The 18160-nt window shown below is 40.9% G+C and overlaps 1 protein-coding gene across 1 annotated transcript; it reads left to right on the top strand.

The window, feature by feature from the left end:
* The first annotated feature begins 1536 nt into the window (after positions 1 to 1536).
* On the top strand, positions 1537 to 11160 carry CHIA (chitinase acidic). The gene is made up of 11 exons (XM_060142411.1): positions 1537 to 1558; positions 2755 to 2784; positions 3597 to 3798; positions 4908 to 4964; positions 5653 to 5818; positions 8406 to 8530; positions 8712 to 8835; positions 9124 to 9309; positions 9822 to 9941; positions 10029 to 10170; positions 10919 to 11160. Exons 1-11 carry the CDS (start codon positions 1537 to 1539, stop codon positions 11158 to 11160), a joined length of 1416 nt encoding a protein of 471 aa, XP_059998394.1.
* Positions 11161 to 18160: the final 7000 nt, after the last annotated feature.

The raw sequence follows: 18160 nt of genomic DNA, 5'->3' as shown, positions 1-18160 counted from the left end.
TGTTTTGTTTCGTTAACATCTTTATTGGAGTAAAATTGCTTTACAATGGTGTGTTAGTTTCTGCTTTATAACAAAGTGAATCAGTTATACATATACTTTTGTTCCCATATCTCTTCCCTCTTGTGTCTCCCTCCCTCCCACCCTCCCTATCCCACCCCTCTAAGTGGTCACAAACCACCGAGCTGATCTCCCTGTGCTATGCGCTGTTTCCCACTAGCTATCTACTTTACGTTTGGTAGTGTACATATGTCCATGCCACTCTCTCACTTTGTCACAGCTTACCATTCCCCTCCCCATATCCTCAAGTCCATTCTCTAGTAGGTCTGTGTCTTTATTCCTGTCTTACCCCTAGGTTCTTCATGACATTTCTTTTTCTTATATTCCATATATATGTGTTAGCATACGATATTTGTCTTTCTCTTTCTGACTTACTTCACTCTGTATGACAGACTCTAGGTCCATCCACCTCACCACAAATAACTCAATTTCATTTCTTTTTATGGCTGAGTAATATTCCATTGTATATATGTGCCACACCTTCTTTATCCATTCATCCGATGATGGACACTTAGGTTGCTTCCATTTCCTGACTATTGTAAATAGAGCTGCAATGAACATTTTGGTACATGACTCTTTTTGAATGATGGTTTTCTCAGGGTATATGCCCAGTAGTGGGTTTGCTGGGTCATATGGTAGTTCTATTTGTAGTTTTTAAAGGAACCTCCATACTGTTCTCCATAGTGACTGTATCCATTTACATTCCCACCAGCAGTGCAAGAATGTTCCCTTTTCTCCATACCCTCTCCAGCATTTATTGTTTCTAGATTTTTTGATGATGGCCATTCTGACCTGTGTGAGATGATATCTCATTGTAGTTTTGATTTGCATTTCTCTAATGATTAATGATGTTGAGCATTCTTTCATGTGTTTGTTGGCTATCTGTATATCTTCTTAGGAGAAATGTCTATTTAGATCTTCTGTCCATTTTTGGATTGGGTTTTTTGTTTTTTTGTTATTGAGCTGCATGATCTGCTTGTAGATTTTGGAGATTAATCCTTTGTCAGTTGCTTCATTTGCAAATATTTTCTCCCATTCTGAGGTTAAAAAAAGTTTTAAGAACAGCTAATACCTTCCAAGGGTTTTTACTGTTTATTTTCCAATAAAAACATGCTTTGATGCCAGGCACAAAATGTCCACCTCATGAAAACCACAATGTTTAAACAGATGCTTATCAGCCCTGAGAACTGCCAAAAAAGCTAATAAGCCGGTGCTTTTCATGGTGATGATCTCTACCACCCTGTTAGGAGCCATGACATTTTGTCCTTATTGAGCAGAGAAGGTGGTGGTGAGGGGAGTGCAGGTTGGAGGTACACAAAGTGGTGTTTGTAGGGGAGGAGATCTGTTGACTTACTGATTAGCTATATACACATTTGGGTTAAATGCTCTCCACTTGGAAGATATCCTTTGTGATAACCTGGTACTCAGATGGTATAAAAAGAAAATCCAGGCTCTGCTAGACCAGAGCCAATGGCAACCATGGCAAAGCTTATTCTCACAGGTGAGTCTGTAATTGGAGATAAAGCCTTGTTTTTACCTGATTTCTTTTTCTTTCTGCATCTGACAGGCATGAAATAGTCTTCACACACACCTCTATGTTTTTCTGTTGTTCTTTCATTATTTCAAATTTCCAAGAGAATCCAGACATACACAAATGAGTCTACTTCTGATTCTTTTAATCTCAATTGACTCTGGCAGCATTTCTACCTTCGTTGATGCCAAAAGCATGGTCCTAAAAGAAAGGCTAGTTTTCTTCCAATGCTTGTCTTACACTCCCATTTCTTGTTGGGTTGTTCCCATTTCTCTATTCATCTTCCTGCACCACCTCATTTTAATTGATCTTATTTTAATTTACATGTTTGTGTTTTTGGTCTATCTTTTTCAGAGATGAAAATCAGTGGGAACTGAGACAGAGTTATGCAAGTTATCTTTGATCTACTGTTTTCAGAATTATTTCTCTTTAATCCCTTACTGTCTTACTGAGTTGCTGATGTATTATAAAAATATCAGTTATAATTCAATCATTTAAAGGGGTTGATTCAGTACATTGTTTAGAGCCAATTTATATCCATAGCTTATTAGTTGCTCTAGAGCTGAGATTTACAAACTTTTTATAGCTTCAGAACCTTTTCCAAATGAAACCTCTAACTCAATTTATAAAGCAATCAGGTCAAAAGTGTCCTGGTAGAAGCCAGGGAACAGCATCTGGAGCCTTGTCTAACAGTTTCTAGTTCTCTTCTACCGTAAGGGCTCTTAAAGTTGGTATAAAAAAACTTGAAGGCCTCAAGAGATACTGAATTCACTGATTTACAGGATGCTTTGTGTGTGAAGCTGTATTCATCCCAGTTAACGGTGGTGAAGCATGGATGGGTGTGTAGTCATTGAGTAGAGTAAATTTTGGGTAGTTTCAGTACGTAGATCTCCCATAGGTAGTAGACTTCCAACTCTGTCTTCCGTAACATTTGTTACTGACATGGAAGAAGGAAGAAGAGAGAGCCATGCTCATTTTTGACTAAGAGAAGGGAAGTACAGATTTATTGGTGCCTTCACTGAAAAGCCTACTCTTTGGCATAACCCCTAAGTGCCACTTGGGCTATAAAAACCTATCACCCATAGGATGGTACCGAAGGCCTCAGAATTATATTCTACAAGATATAGACAATTGGTTCAGAATACATGTGTTTTCTTTCTCTCTAGGTCTGGCCCTTCTGCTGAATGCTCAGCTAGGTAAGTCATGGACTCTGTATTATATCCTTGACATAATTTTCTCCTACAATAAACCTAAAATCTTTATAAATTACTCATAATGCAATTGTCTGCTTAATGTATTAAATGCGATTTTTTCATATTCAAATATTACTTTTTAAAAAGCATATCAAGGGCTTCCCTGGTGGCGCAGTGGTTGAGAGTCTGCCTGCCGATGCAGGGGACATGGGTTCGTGCCCCGGTCCGGTAAGATCCCACATGCTGTGGAGCGCTTAGGCCCATGAGCCATGGCCACTGAGCCTGCGCGTCCGGAGCCTGTGCTCCACAACGGAAGAAGCCACAACAGTGAGAGGTCCACGTACCACCCAAAAAATAAATAAATAAAAATAAAAGCATATCAAGAGATAGATAAGCTATGCTAGGAAAGAAAGCTACTGTCTTCTTTACAGACAGATGGATTTGATGTTGGGAGAACCTGTTATTTTTTATTGGCTGCCACTGTTATTCTCTTCAGCATGACCACCTGAGAGTTGTAAGTTGGTATTCACTGGGCTTCATAGGACTACTGGACATTTTTTCTTCAGTGGTTCCTAGGCTCCACCAAGATCCCAAAGTGAATCTGTCAAAGTTAAAAATAACCAACTTGAAAGTCAGTGACTAGTTCCCAAGTTAGAAGCTTTGAAATCATTTGCAAGATTGTTCCTATTAACCACCCTTACACAGAGATCAGGTATCTGAGGCAAAGGGAGGGAAACAGAAGCAGGGCTAAAACTTACAGCACATTTCAGTGGCACCTAAGTCAGGCCATTTTTCTTACTTCTTACTACTCTCAGGTTCTGCCTACCAGCTGATGTGCTACTTCACCAACTGGTCCCAGTACCGACCAGGCCTGGGAAGTTTCAAGCCTGACGACATCGACCCCTGCCTCTGTACTCACCTGATTTATGCCTTTGCTGGGATGAGAAACAACGAGATCACCACCATTGAATGGAATGATGTGACTCTCTACCAATCTTTCAATAGCCTGAAAAACAAGTAAGAGAACGGGAAGATATCTAAGTTGGTATCTCTGCAGTTCAGGTTCAGTGAGTCTGAGGTGGGAACCAAGACTCTGTTATTTCTAATAAGCTTCCCTATGATGCTGATGCTTCTGGTCCAGGAGCTACGCTTTAAGTATCGAGGATATAGATGACGTAGCACGTTACCTGCTCTAGCTAGTATTAAAAAATAGTTCTGTATCTTCCTTTCACTGTAATTATCTTTTTTATGACTCAAGAAACTGCAAACCATCTTAGCTACTTGCATCAGAGAACAGGAGGCAGAGGATACCGAAGATTAGACATAACAAAGCCCAAGAAATCAGAAGAGTTTGCTATATTTTAATAGAGTTCTGTTCTGTGTAAAAATGAAACAAAGCAAACAAAAACCCTGGTATCTTTTAATTTCTAATTTGTTCAGTTAGTTACATCCAGGAGAAGTAAGGCTACAGGCCATTGCTACCTTCAGTAGTGGCAGTATCTTGAATGCAGCAACTAGAATTTGAGTTATGATACCTAAGAAGAAATAAACCCCTTCAGAGTGGTATTTCTCAAAGTGTGATCCATTGACCATGCAACAAAATCACATGAGTCACTTGACAAAAATCTCAATCCCTAATCCAACTGAATCACAATCTCTGAGAAAGGGATTAAAAACCTGGAATTTTAATGTTGTCCTCCAACTCTGGTCCATGTACTTCATTCTTATATAAACTGATGTTTGAGAACCACTATTCCAGAAAATGTGCATGATTTTAAGCCAACTGATTTATATTCATTATCATAAAGTCTGAGAAAGTAATTATGTTCAAGCAATATTTACCATTTCATCTGATAGAGTAGAATGTAAGAATTGCCAATACATTCCAATTTTTAAAAAAACCCGGTTGCTTAATTTAGATTTTTCTAAAGAACTTTGAGTACATTCATAATGATAACACAAATAATTTTTCTAAAGTGTTCAGTAGTGAAGGAAAATTATTATACAGAATATTTTATCAAGGCAACATCAAAGTTTCTGACCAGGCCCAATACCAAAGCAATGTTATTTTAAATTGAGGGACTCATGGATTTTGAAGTTTTTCTTTTCTATCCTTTGCTTTAAAGGAACAGCCAGCTGAAAACTCTCCTGGCCATTGGAGGCTGGAATTTTGGAACTGCCCCGTAAGTCCTCTGCAAGAGAGCCTGGTGTTCATTTGTTACAGAAAACAAGTTAGCCCAATGTGACCTATGTCCCTTCAGATTTCACATCTTAAGACAGGATATTAAGGATATACATTAAACAAATATGCTACTTAAATAAATTACTACACCAGAATCTCAGTATTAATTAGAACACCATTTATTTTGTATGTTTACATTTAGTTGGATATTCTGGGACTACATTCACAGAAGCTTAGTTACTGAGATTTCAAAACAACCTCTTCTCAAAATGTTTCAGAAGTACAGCCTCTGAGGAGAGTGTTATAGCACTTCTGTCTATTTACCTTCTGGGAGAAGGGAAGAGAAAGGCATGCAAATAAACAAGAAGAATTTTTTGAGGGTATGCGAACATCAGGGACTATTTGGAGAGATAACACAGTGGGCCAAGGTAGCCAGGTGTTCAAAGCAACAGGTACAATTTGGGAGAAAGATCAGAGTTGGGTGGATAACAAAACAAAGAGAACACTGAGGTACCATGGCTGACAGAGCAGTGATTACAAAGCAAGCACAGGAGAAAGCCAGGAACATAGTTTTATCTGGGATGTGGGTCTTGGTGTAAAGCTCTGAGGCAGAAATATAGGAGTTTGTCTTTGCTACAAGGTGTTGGGACTACCAAGGCCTCACCCTGCCTTCTTTGGATCTCCTTCAGTTTCACTGCCATGGTTTCCACTCCAGAGAATCGCAAGACTTTCATTTCTTCAGTCATCAAATTCCTGCGTCAGTATGGATTTGATGGGCTGGACTTCGACTGGGAGTACCCTGGCTCTCGTGGAAGCCCTTCTCAGGACAAGCATCTCTTCACTGTCCTGGTGCAGGTGAGGAGGGAGGTGGCAGTGTTTAGCCCAAGAAAATTCAAAGCCTGTTCTTTTCAAGGAGAACCTGGTAGTTCCAGAGTGAAACTAAACTGGAATTTAGAATTTTGGAAACTTTACATTGCAAAGATTCTTAGATATCATGCCTACATTTAACAGCATTTAATAATAATAATATTATTATGTGTGCTCTGTGTCAGGCACAATTCTACAAGCTGTTTCTAGAATCATAACTCATTTCATCTTCGTATCTACTCTATGATATAGGTACTGTAAGTACCATAATCTTTATTTTACAGACGAGGAAGCTAATATATAGCGGGTTTAAGTAACTTGCCTAATATCACACAACTAATAGGTGTCATAACTACCCAAGTAGTCTGACTACAGAGCCCATTGCTTCTAACCTTTATATTAGACTGCCTATTATCACTGAGCACTTACACCATCCCAGACACTGCATTAAGTGTCAGGCTAAAGATAAGAATAAGACACAATCCTTGGCTTTAAAAACTACACCATCTTAGGTGGAAGCCTGAAAAATAACCAACAATTACAGTACACTTAGGTAAATGTCATGATAGAGGTATTCAGAGTGCAAAAGTAGCACAGAGAGAAGGTACCTAATTCTGCTCTGGGGCAGGATCAAGAAGAGCTTAGTCTTGAAAGTGGTGTTAACCAATTAAGTGACGATGGGATTGCACAAATGAAGACATGTAGATATGTGTGAGCAGGTATGTGAGTAATGGATTATGAGGCTGCACCAGAGACAAGAATCAGATCATGTAGGATTTGTATATTATGTTAAGTAATTTGGACATTACGTTCAAGGCAAATTTGAAGGATTTTTAAGTAATGGCAAGATATGACAAAGCTCATGTTTTAGAAGGATCACTCTGGCTTTAACCACGGCAGGTGAATTAGAAGGTAAGGAGTCAGGGATAGAGTTAGGAGGCTATTGCAATAAATCGAGCAAGAGATGCTGAGGGTCTAACGAATACCCTAACAGTGAGAACAGAAAAAAGAAGTATATAAGATATTAGGAGGGTAGAATCAATAGGATTTGGAGACCAATTGGAAGTGGAAAAAGAGAGAACTTCCAGTTTTCTGACCTTGAGAACTAGTTTGACTATGGTCCTGTTAACTAAGATGGTAAATACAGGAAAAAAGGTAGATTTGGAGCAAGAAAAAGGGCTCATTAATTTGTCTTTGAACATGCTGAGTGAGAGGAATCTGTAGGACATCCTATAGTTTTGCCTAATAGACACTGGATGAATAGATATTGGGTGAATGCCAAGCTGGAGTTCAGAACAAAGGACTTGATTTGATATACTGTATTGACATCATCAGCAAAGGTAGATAACTAAGAGATCACCAAGGAAAAATGAATGGAGTGAGAAAAGCCAAGGATGGCTTTTAGATTTACTCTCCCCCAAGACAGGGTTTTTCCTATACCATCTGGTATACCAGATTGTCAGGCAGCCTCCAATAGTTTCAATATTAAGTAATTCACTGGTTGAAAAATAAACCTACTTACTTGTTGAACAGCTCTAGAGATCAAAAACAACATCTGTATTCTTAGTCAATACATGCGTCCAGTCATAATTAATAACTTCCAATTAGTGGTTCTAGCTCTGCCCACTGAAGTAACATAGAATAAAGCTGCACCTTTTGCAATATATTAGTTTGATATTTGAAGACAGCTATATCTTGCCTATAATTTTTCTCCTTCCAGTTAAATAACCTAGTTCCTTTAACAAGTACCCATACAACAATTTTCAGAGCCACTCTTCACTGGAACACACTCTGGTACACCCTAATAATGCAGTTATAAAAACTAAATCCATGGATTCCCTGGTGGCGCAGTGGTTGAGAGTCTGCCTGCCGATGCAGGGGGCGCTGGTTCGTGCCCTGGTCTGGGAAGATCCCACATGCCGTGGAGTGGCTGAGCCCGTGAGCCATGGCCGTTGAGCCTGCGCGTCCGGAGCCTGTGCTCTGCAATGGGAGTAGGCCACAACAGTGAGAGGCCTGCGTACCGCAAAAAAAAAAAAAAAAAAAAAAAAAAAACTGAATCCAGTGCTCCGGGTAAGATTAGAGTCACAAAATAACAGTGGATTAACCTCTAGCATTGAACGGGAATCTATCACCTGGCTGTTACCACCTTCCTCACTGGCCAATTCAGCATTTCATTTGATGGGATGTCAGTCCTATAAAGTAGCTCATTTACTGGACAAAGGGAAGCAAATCTCTATATTGCTAAAAGCTGGATATAGGTTACTGTAGCAAGTATAACTTCAAAGTGTAGTGATATAAGTAAAGCTCTGACTGGTCATCTGGAACCTGGGTTCTCGTCATGACCTGGATACTAACTTGCTGTGAGACTTTGGTGAAATTGTCTAACTTCTATGCATATTAGCTATAAAATGAATACCATCAATTCTGTCTACTTTATAGGGATATGCAGAAACTAAAGATAAAATATGTGAAAGCACTCTGAAAAAGAAAAACATTATACAAACATATATTTATTAATATTTAAGGAGGTGAAATCAGTTTCATAGATGTCCTACTATACTTGATTATTCTATAGGAAATGCGTGAAGCTTTTGAGCAGGAGGCCATCCAAACCAACAAGCCCAGGCTGCTGGTCACTGCTGCAGTAGCTGCTGGCATCTCCAACATCCAGTCTGGCTATGAGATTCCTCAGCTGTCCCAGTGAGTGACTCACCTTATCCTCAAACTCCTATAGGTATCAGTTTTGCAAAGCAGACTTGTCCTTAGTCTGTCTTGCCACTCAGGGACTTTGTTTAAGAGGCATTGGAAGTGGTATCTTTTGTCTGCACAGGTGTGGGAAATAACAATTGGAAATGCTTTTAAACGCTTTATCCCACCTCAGGTACCTAGACTACATCCATGTCATGACTTATGACTTCTATGGCCCATGGGAGGGCTACACTGGAGAGAACAGCCCCCTCTACAAATACCCAACTGACACTGGCAACAATGCTTACCTCAATGTGGTGAGTACCCACACAGATGCAGGTTCAGACCAGAGATGTTGTAAATCACATGGAGATTCAGAGACAAAAGAAATATAAATTCTGCAAAAGTCTCATTTGGGCAACTCTCTTCTTAAGTGGCTGATCATATTTCATTAACTATAACCTCACCAAAATATTTCCAAAAATACCAACTAATCTATCTGTTATTAGCATCATTCAATTTTACCTTTTAGGACAGTGGACTAGCATAACTAAGCAATGGGTCATCAGCTGGGTGGGCCTCTAACTCACCTGCTACGTTTTCAGGATTATGCCATGAACTACTGGAAGAACAATGGGGCCCCAGCTGAGAAGCTCATCGTTGGATTCCCTGCCTATGGACACGACTACATCCTAAGCAACCCTTCCAACAATGGCATTGGTGCCCCCACTTCTGGTGCTGGTCCTGCTGGGCCCTACACCAGGCAGGCTGGGTTCCTGGCCTACTATGAGGTAGGTAGCCTGGGCTTTACAGTTGAAATTCTGTGAATTTCATGCCCTGTGCTGCACAGTAGCCTTAGGGCTAGAATCTGTGTAAAGCTTGAATGTTCATTTTGTCCACTACTTACCTACTGTAACACAGATGTTACTCCAAACGCTTCAGGTGTTTAAGTAACCTATTCATTTACCTAATCCAGTATGAAGAACATTTGTAGTGTGCAATATCCCTTCAAACAACAGACTACATACTTAAGGTCATTTATATTAGCACTTAAGGGAATTAAATAACTGTATCTCCCATACTAACATGGGTTCTCAAAATCAAGCACTAAAAATAGGGATAACATCTGAGTATTTCAAAAACAACTTGATCTTATTTACTGCAAACAAAAACCCATAATTAGAAATCTGAGGAAATCCCCTATTGCAGGCATGGCAGAAAAAAAAAATCAAAGAGGAAATTGTATGTTTTCTCTTTTTGGGGAGTCATACTTAAAGGATTTGAATCTCTTGACTTTTTAAAGATCTGCACCTTCCTGAAAGATGGAGCCACTCAGGCATGGGATGCCTCTCAGTACGTGCCCTACACCTATGAGGGCAATGAGTGGGTTGGCTATGACAACGTCAAGAGCTTTAATATCAAGGTAAGGTCAGCCCCTCCAATGTGCTGTGAGCTCAGCCCTGAGTCCCCCGAAATAAAATGACTGCTGGTGTCCTCTATCCTTAAACAGGCTGAGTGGCTTAAACAGAACAACTTTGGAGGTGCCATGGTCTGGGCCATTGACATGGATGACTTCACAGGCACATTCTGTAACCAGGGCAAATTCCCCCTGATCAACACCTTGAAGGATGTTCTTGGCCTGAAGAGTGCAAGTAAGTGACAGCAGGGGGATGCCCATGGTGTATAAATGCTCCTTTTCCAACTCAAAAGACAGCCTAACATCTTCCCCCTTTGCCCCAGGAGTCTCTTCCCATTTTACCTCACTGTTCTTGCCTGCCTGAGAGAGAAGTGTTATATTCTTTCCTTACCCTTGAATGTCCACATCAGGAATTTTATGTTCTTATGAGAAACCAGGCTTACTGGGTGGGTTTTCCAGGTCTACTAATTCTTAAAGGTGTGGAAAAGCCTCAAGAAATTAGGCTGACCTTCAATATAAGCATTTATTTTTCTATGAATCCCTTATTAAAAGTCTCCTTCAGCCTGCTTGGGGAGATCGAACAAAAAATCCTAAGCAGTACTGAAATATTTCTAATCTATAATTCAGAGGAAGTACCAATTCCCTAAAATTTGTCCAGATTTTCTCTTACAGCTTATTTGCTTACCGCTTATAACCAGATCCTAGAAAAGCATTTTGCATATACTGGGTGCTCAGTAAAATATTTTTTAAATGATTTTAACATTATAAGAGAGAACTTTTAAAATTTAAAACTGGGCTGGCTTGAAATTATAGCTGTTCCTAATTCCTAAGATGGAGTTATCTTGTGAGCTCCTCAGTTACAGGGACCCAGAGCGAACTGCACTCCACCTCCAGACCTCACCCCAGGTCTGCTAGTTCTTCACCTCTACGTGAATCTGAGAGCTTCTTCCAGGTCCACTAGTACGCTCTTCATGCTGTTTCAGGTTGCACCACCTCCACTCAGTCCAGTGAGCCCAACAGTCGTACTGGAAGTGGGAGTGGAAGTGGAAGTGGGAGTAGCAGCTCTGTGGGTAGTGGATACTGTGCCGGCAAAGCCAATGGCATTTACCCTGTGGCAAATAACAGAAATGCCTTCGTGAACTGCGCAAATGGAATCACATACGAGCAGTATTGCCCGGCTGGGCTTGTCTTTGACACCAGCTGTCAGTGCTGCAAGCTGGCATAAATCTGACCTGTGTCTCCATTCCCTAGTGTGCTGAACAGTCTCCTTTGTTTAGCACACCTTGCTCCTACCTAGAGTTCTGCAATAAAATCCATCAGTCAAAACATGAGTGTCCTTGGTTTTAAGTGATTTGGGTGGAGACCCTTCTAGATTTGAAAATACAGGTTGTGCATGGGGGTGGAGTGGCAGAAGAGAGTGTGTGAGGAAATGATGACACCAACAAACCCACAAGCCTTCTACTGGCTTAGGTTGATCTGCATAAAGGTTGGATGCTGTCAGGAGGAAACATCTGAATGTTTGGTGTTGGCATGGGATGAGGACATGAAGAAGATAGGTCTGCATCTTGGTGACTGTTCTCAGTAGGGAACCAAAGTGATTCTGGGAGACTCGGGGGCACAGGCCTGTTTGGCTTGCTCAAGGAACAGAAGGCCAGGACTTTCTTTCCGTGTCTGCTGAGGTCCCAGAGCTGGTCCAGCTCCCCTGAATTGGCACCATCGGGAAGGTCTTTGCAGTGGGCTCCTTTGGGGATGTCTGCCTTTCTCAGGAGTGAAAGCAGAGGTCCTTTCCTTGAAACCATAGCTGTGGTCACTAGCAGCTGTGGTTTTACTGCATTATCTCCTCCCCTGGCTTGGCTGATTGACTGGCGTAGACGTCAGATTCAAGAGGGCTTATCAGATTATCACCCCTTGGAATCTGCAACAGAGAACAAGGAATGGCGAACAGTCCCTGAGACTGGCTTTGCCTATAATATGTAAGCTTAGGATCTGTAGTGAGAAACTGAAGAGAAGGGAAAGTTGCCCTGGATGCAGAGCAAGAAGACTAAAGGGGAGCAGTGGAGAAAAGCCACGATGAAAGATGCAGAGAGGACATTTATCAATAGCTTTCCAACTCTTCATTCTAGCTCCTTCCTGAGGCCCAGATGCATTTCTGCCTTTGGGTTCTGTGAAACACCCCTATAACTATGTAATAACCTCCTCTTTGCTACATAAGCTGGCTTAAGTTTGTTTCTTTTATTTTCAACTGAAAGAATCCTAAGTAATAAGAATATAATGACTCCTATTTTCCGGCATGCTTACTGTATGTCAAACTCCATTTTAAGTGTTTTACATGTGTTTTGTTATTTAATTCTCTCAGCAACTTTGTGAGGAAGATAACATTAACCCAAGAAGCTGAATAACCTGCCCGACATCTCACAGCTAATAAGTTGCAGAGCCAGATCCAAAAGAGGTCACAGTCCTAACTACTATGTTTTACTGCCTTCTTTGACACAGATCTCAGTGTTCTCATGGTAGATGGCAGCAGTGGTGGTAATGATGAGTCACATGCAGCTTTCTGGGTAATGACTATTCATTCATGAGCCCACAACATTTCTTGATTATTATGTGCCAGATAATGTTCTAGGTACTAAAGACATAGTGGTGAATAACATAAAGAGTTCACCCTTATGGGGATTATATTTTGCTGATGGGAGTGTTAAGCAATAAATTAGCAAAAAAGAAAAAGAAATGAGGAAAGTGAATCAGTGATAGAAAGTGACCAAGGGAGGAGCCTATTTTAGTTTGAGCAGTCCAGGAAGGCATCTCTGGAGAGATCCCATATGAGATGATCCTTGATATTAGAGAGGAATCAGTCATTCTGAGATCTGGGAAAAGTGCAGAGGTGCAGCAAGTACAAAGTCCTTGAGGTGGAATGAACATGGCATGTTGGGAAAAAGAAGATCAGCGGTGACGTCAATATCATGGTAGTATGAGACAGTCTGTTGGTCTCTCCTCTTCAATCTACAATGAGTAAAACGTTCATAACTCAACAAAGGTTCCTCTGGTCCAGGACACTAGGATTCTGGAGAGATCCACACATCTGTACATCTGAAGATAAGTAGACTGGAACAAATAGAGGAGGTGGAATTGGGAGAACAGCAGAGGTGGTACTTGCAATCTGGACTCCGTGGCCATGACAGTACTGAGCCAACAGTTCCAGAGGACCCAGTAGTAATAGGGGAGGCAGCACACACAAAGTAGGCCTCCAGACTGCAGCAATAACCCAGACACAGGGAACCAGGCATCAGCAGAGGCAAGGCCCATGACCTCAGTCCCTCCAGTTCTGGTGGTGCCTGGACTCTGGCACTCCTGCATCTGACAATCCCAGATGCATCAAAGGCACCCATGACCCCCTTCCCACCCCACCCTCCCTCTGCCCTTGCTGTGGCAGAGTTGCCCACCACCCAAGCATCCCTGGACCCAGTGGAGGTGCCCACCATCCCGATGCCCTTGGCAGTGACCCTAGCAACAATGGCAACATTGACAACAGCAAGGCACCAGAGATTCTGGAGGCAAAGCAGCAAGGGCATAAGTGACACCTCTGGCAGAGGCGGTGGAGGGTGGAAAGTCAATTTTCAAATATAGCCAGAGACATTTCAGGTAAGAGAAACAAAAACTGTGCTATAGCACTACCTACTGGAAAAAAAAAAAAAGCCCTCTAATAACCAACATGTTGAATTGTTAAAATCAAAGTGAAAAGAGTTTTACCTAATTAAAAAAGGTGTTTGCTACTTCAAAAGTGCCAACAGAGGAACAACTCATTAAGCACCATGAAAAACCATGGTAATATGGTATCACAAAAAGAAAACGGCAATTCTCAGGAAACCAAACTTAAAGTCATGAAAGAGTGTGAACTAACTGATAGAGAATTGAAAATATCTGTTATGAAAGAACTCAATGAGCTACAAGAAAACTCAGAAAGACAGTTCAATGAGCTTAGGAATAAAATTAATGAACAGAAGGAATGCTTTGCTGAAGAGACTGAAACTCTAAAGAAGAACAAAACAGAAATTCTGGAGCTGAAGAACTCAATAAATTAGATGAAGAAAGCATTAAAAACATTGGAAATAGAGCAGACCATAAGGAAAAGAGAGCTAGTAGGTTCAAAATCTACAAATGATTCAGGTAGAAGAGAAAAGAGAACTACAATTTTTTTTAACGAATAAATTCTATGAGAACTACCCAATTCCATTAGGAAAGGCAACATAAGTCTAATGAGTATCCCAGAAGGAGAAGAGAGGGAGAAAGGAACAGAGAGTTTATTTAAAGAAATAATAGGTTAGAACTCCCAAGCCTGGGAAGGAACTGGGTATACAAGTTCACAAAGATAAGAGAACACATAATTATCTCAGTGCAAGAAGACCTTTTCCAAGACACATATTAAAACTGTCAAAAGTCAATGACAGGGCTTCCCTGGTGGTGCAGTGGTTGAGAGTCCGCCTGCCGATGCAGGGGACATGGGTTCCTGCCCTGGTCCGGGAAGATCCCACGTGCCGTGGAATGGCTGGGCCTGTGAGCCATGGCCGCTGAGCCTGCGCATCTGGAGCCTGTGCTCCGCAACGGGAGAGGCCACAACAGTGAAAGGCCCGCGTACCACAAAAAAAAAAAAAAAAAAAAGTCAATGACAAAGAAAGAATTTTAAAGGCAGCCAGGGGGAAAATAAAGACAGTAACCTACAAGGAGCCCCCATTAGGCTATCAGTAGATTCCTTAGCAGAAACTCTACAGCCCAGGAGAAAGTGGGATGACATACTCATAATATTGAAAAATTAAAAACTGTCAGCTGAGAATACTCTACCCAGCAAATTTATACTTAATTATAATGAAGAAATAAAGGCTTTCCTAGACAAACAAAACCTGAGGGAGTTCATCACCACTAAACCTGCCTTAAAAGAAATGTTGAAAACACTTCTCACTACCTCTATTTCAACTACGTTGGTGTCTTTGCTGTTTCTCCAATAGTCCAGGCGTGTTACTGCCTCAGGGCTTTTGCACAAGCTAGAATACTCTTTCCCAAAATATCCATTTGACTTTCTGCCTCACTTCCTGTAGGCCTTTCTTTGAAGCCACCTTCTCAGTGGGCCCCTTCCTGGCCATGAAACTCCCTTTTCCCTTCTTCCCTGTCTGTGATTCCTTTGTTTTTCCTTGGCAAAATCAATACCTGACATCCCATACGTTTTATGTATTTACCATTTTTATTGCCTCCCCTGCTAGAATAAATCTCTAGAAGAACAAGGATTTCTGTTCACTGCTATATTCCCAAAGCCTAGAGCAGTACCTGACATATTATAAGAGTTTAATAAGTACCTGTTGAATGAATAAATCAATGAGGGCAGGAAGGGAAATGATGAACAAGTTGAGTAAGCCAAGCATTGGACTTTATATAAGTTATCTCCTACATGGTGAATATTGTCCTTGTGCTACAGGTGAAGTAACTGAGATATTGTGAGGAAAATTTGCCCAAGATTATGAAGTTAATAGTTAGCAGAGCTTATTTTCAAAGTTGGGCTTTTCTGGCTCCTTCTACATCATAATGTTGCCTTGTAGAAAGCAATGTCACAATGACTTCAAGCGGGAGGGGCTGTTGCTTAGCAGCCAGTCTGAGTTACACCCATCAAATTCTTGGTTAAAGTCCACTTGTAAGAGTAGTCACTCATGGAGATGGTATACAAGAGAGTCAGGGTTTTTAAAAGTCCCTTTGATAGAGAGTTCTGGTTCAGAGCTTCTCAGAGATCTTCAAAGTTCATGCCATCTGGTCTATCCAGGAACATGAAGGGAAACAAAATTATGCTACAGATCACCCAGCCATTCCTTTGGGACTTTGATCATGGTAATCATATTCTTGGACTCCAGCACATGTATGAAAACTCATTCCTTCAGTATTGGAGTCTAATTGGAGAGAAGTAGGGGAAGGACCTTGATCCTCATGGGGATAGGCGCAGTGCTCCACTCACCAAGTCATGAGCCTTGACTGGGTGTGACACCCATCCAGATGAAAGGATACAATTTTAAAATTTGCACAAAGGTACCCTTGGAGTTAGCTATAGTCCTGGGCATGGAGTTGGTAGATTGGAAGTGCATTAATATTTGTTCAATGTCAATTATAGGTTAGTCACTTGCTGTGCAAGATTTGTCTGTGTTATCTCCTAAATTCTCATGGCAACCCTAAGAAGCAAGAAATGATTAGTGCTATTTTATAGGTGAACCAAGGCTTAGGTGGTTTAAGTAACTTCCACAAGGTCATGTAGCTAGTAAATAATAGACCTGTACCTATTAGAAACCAGTTCTGAGGGGCTTCAAAGCCTGTGTTTGTTCTTCTACCAATAAATGAAAGAGAGTGGTGTTTAAGGAAGTCAGGAAAGTTGGATTTAGAAAGTCTATTATCCTCTCCTTTGTTTCCCTTCTCAAGACACATCCATCCTACAGCAGAATCCCTATTATTTTGATCAGAGGTTCTCAATTCTGTTTAGACCCAAGTCCTGCTTTGAGTAACAAATTATTTTGTAACTCTCCCTTTATTATCCTAAGATTAACTTCATGGATAGCATAACCTACTAATATAATGCTATAATTGTAAAGGAGGAAAAATAATTCCTAATAAAAGAATAATATTGCAATATATAAATGCTCAGATACAACTACTTTAGAAGAATAGAGTAGTCAGGCTCTTGCACCATATAATGAATAATGAGTAAGTCTAGAATTAAGAGAGAAGGTTAAATGTCATTTCATACAAGTAGTTTAGGAAAGTAAAAGAGCAGTGTTATAAGTGGACATCAGAAAAAAAACTAATGTTAGGAGAATTAATAACACTCTAGACTTACTGGTTTCTGGTAACAGAAGAAGGTAAATAGCTTTAGTTAGAAGAAGGATAATACTCAAATTACAAATCATTGAAGTAAAAAAAAAAAGTGAAGTGGGTGTGACTATGTTATTCTTGAAAAGAAGTGAGTAAATAATGTTAATGTGCCAGATTTTTAAAAATAAGCTATTTTATTGGTCTATCTTACATACCAAAAAAGGTCCAAATCATAACTGAACAGATTAATGAAATATTCAAGGTGGACTCATTGGTTTAAGCAGTATCCAGTTCAAGAAATAGGGAGAGTTAGCCAAGATGGAGGAGTAGAAATACCCTGAGCTCACCTTCTTTCATGGGCACATGAAAATTATAACAATTTACAGAACAGCTATCAATGAAAAAGAAAAGGGCTTACCAGAAAAGATCTTCTACAACTAAAGATATAAAGGAGGAACTACAAGAGATGGGTAGGAGGGGTGGAGTTGCAGTATAGTTAAGACGGATACCCCTGGGTGAGTGACCTACAAACAGGAGAATAATTACAAATGCAGAGTTTCTTCCCAAGGAGAGAGGGGTCTGAGACCCACAACAGGTTCCACAGCCTGGGAGTCCTGCACCAAGAAGACGAGCCCATAGAACATTTGGCTTTGAATGCCAGGAGGGCTTACTTGCAAGAGACTCAGAGCATTGTGGGAAATAGAGACTCCATTCTTAAAGGGCTCACATAAATCTCACATGCTTCAGGACCAAGGGAGAAGCAGTAATTTGAAAGGACCCTGGGTCAGACCTACCTACTGATCTTGGAGAGCCTCTGGGAGACACAGGAGAGAACTGAAGCTCACCCTGGGGACCTAGACATTGGCAGCAGCATTTTGGGGTGCTCATTCTACCACGTGGACACTGGTGCTGGCAAGCACCATTTTGGAATTCTCCTCCTAGCTAATTAGCCTCAGGACCCAGCCCGCCCACACTCACCAGCTCGTAGGCACCAATACTGGGTTGACTCGGGCCAAGCAACTAAGTGGGGACACAACCCCATCCACCAGCAGAAAGACTGCCTTAAGATCCCCTGAGCCTATAGCCACCCCTGGACATGGCTCTGCCCATCAGAGGGCCCAAGACCAGGCCCCACACAATGGTGTCTTCTTCTAAGAAGAAGACATAACAATTGTAAATATATATGCACCCAGCATAGGATCCCCTAAATACATAAAGCAAATATTAACAGACATAAAGGGAGAAATTGACAGTAAAACAATAATAATAGGGACTTGTAACACCCCATTTACATCAATGGACAGATAATTCAGACAGAAAATCAATAAGGAAGCATGGGACCTAATTAACACATTAGACCAGATGAACTTAATGGATGTATAAAGAAT

This window comes from Lagenorhynchus albirostris, chromosome 2 (genome assembly GCF_949774975.1).
Source record: "Lagenorhynchus albirostris chromosome 2, mLagAlb1.1, whole genome shotgun sequence".
In the NCBI taxonomy this organism is placed as follows: Eukaryota; Metazoa; Chordata; class Mammalia; order Artiodactyla; family Delphinidae; genus Lagenorhynchus; species Lagenorhynchus albirostris.
This window is presented reverse-complemented; position numbering and strand designations above follow the sequence as displayed.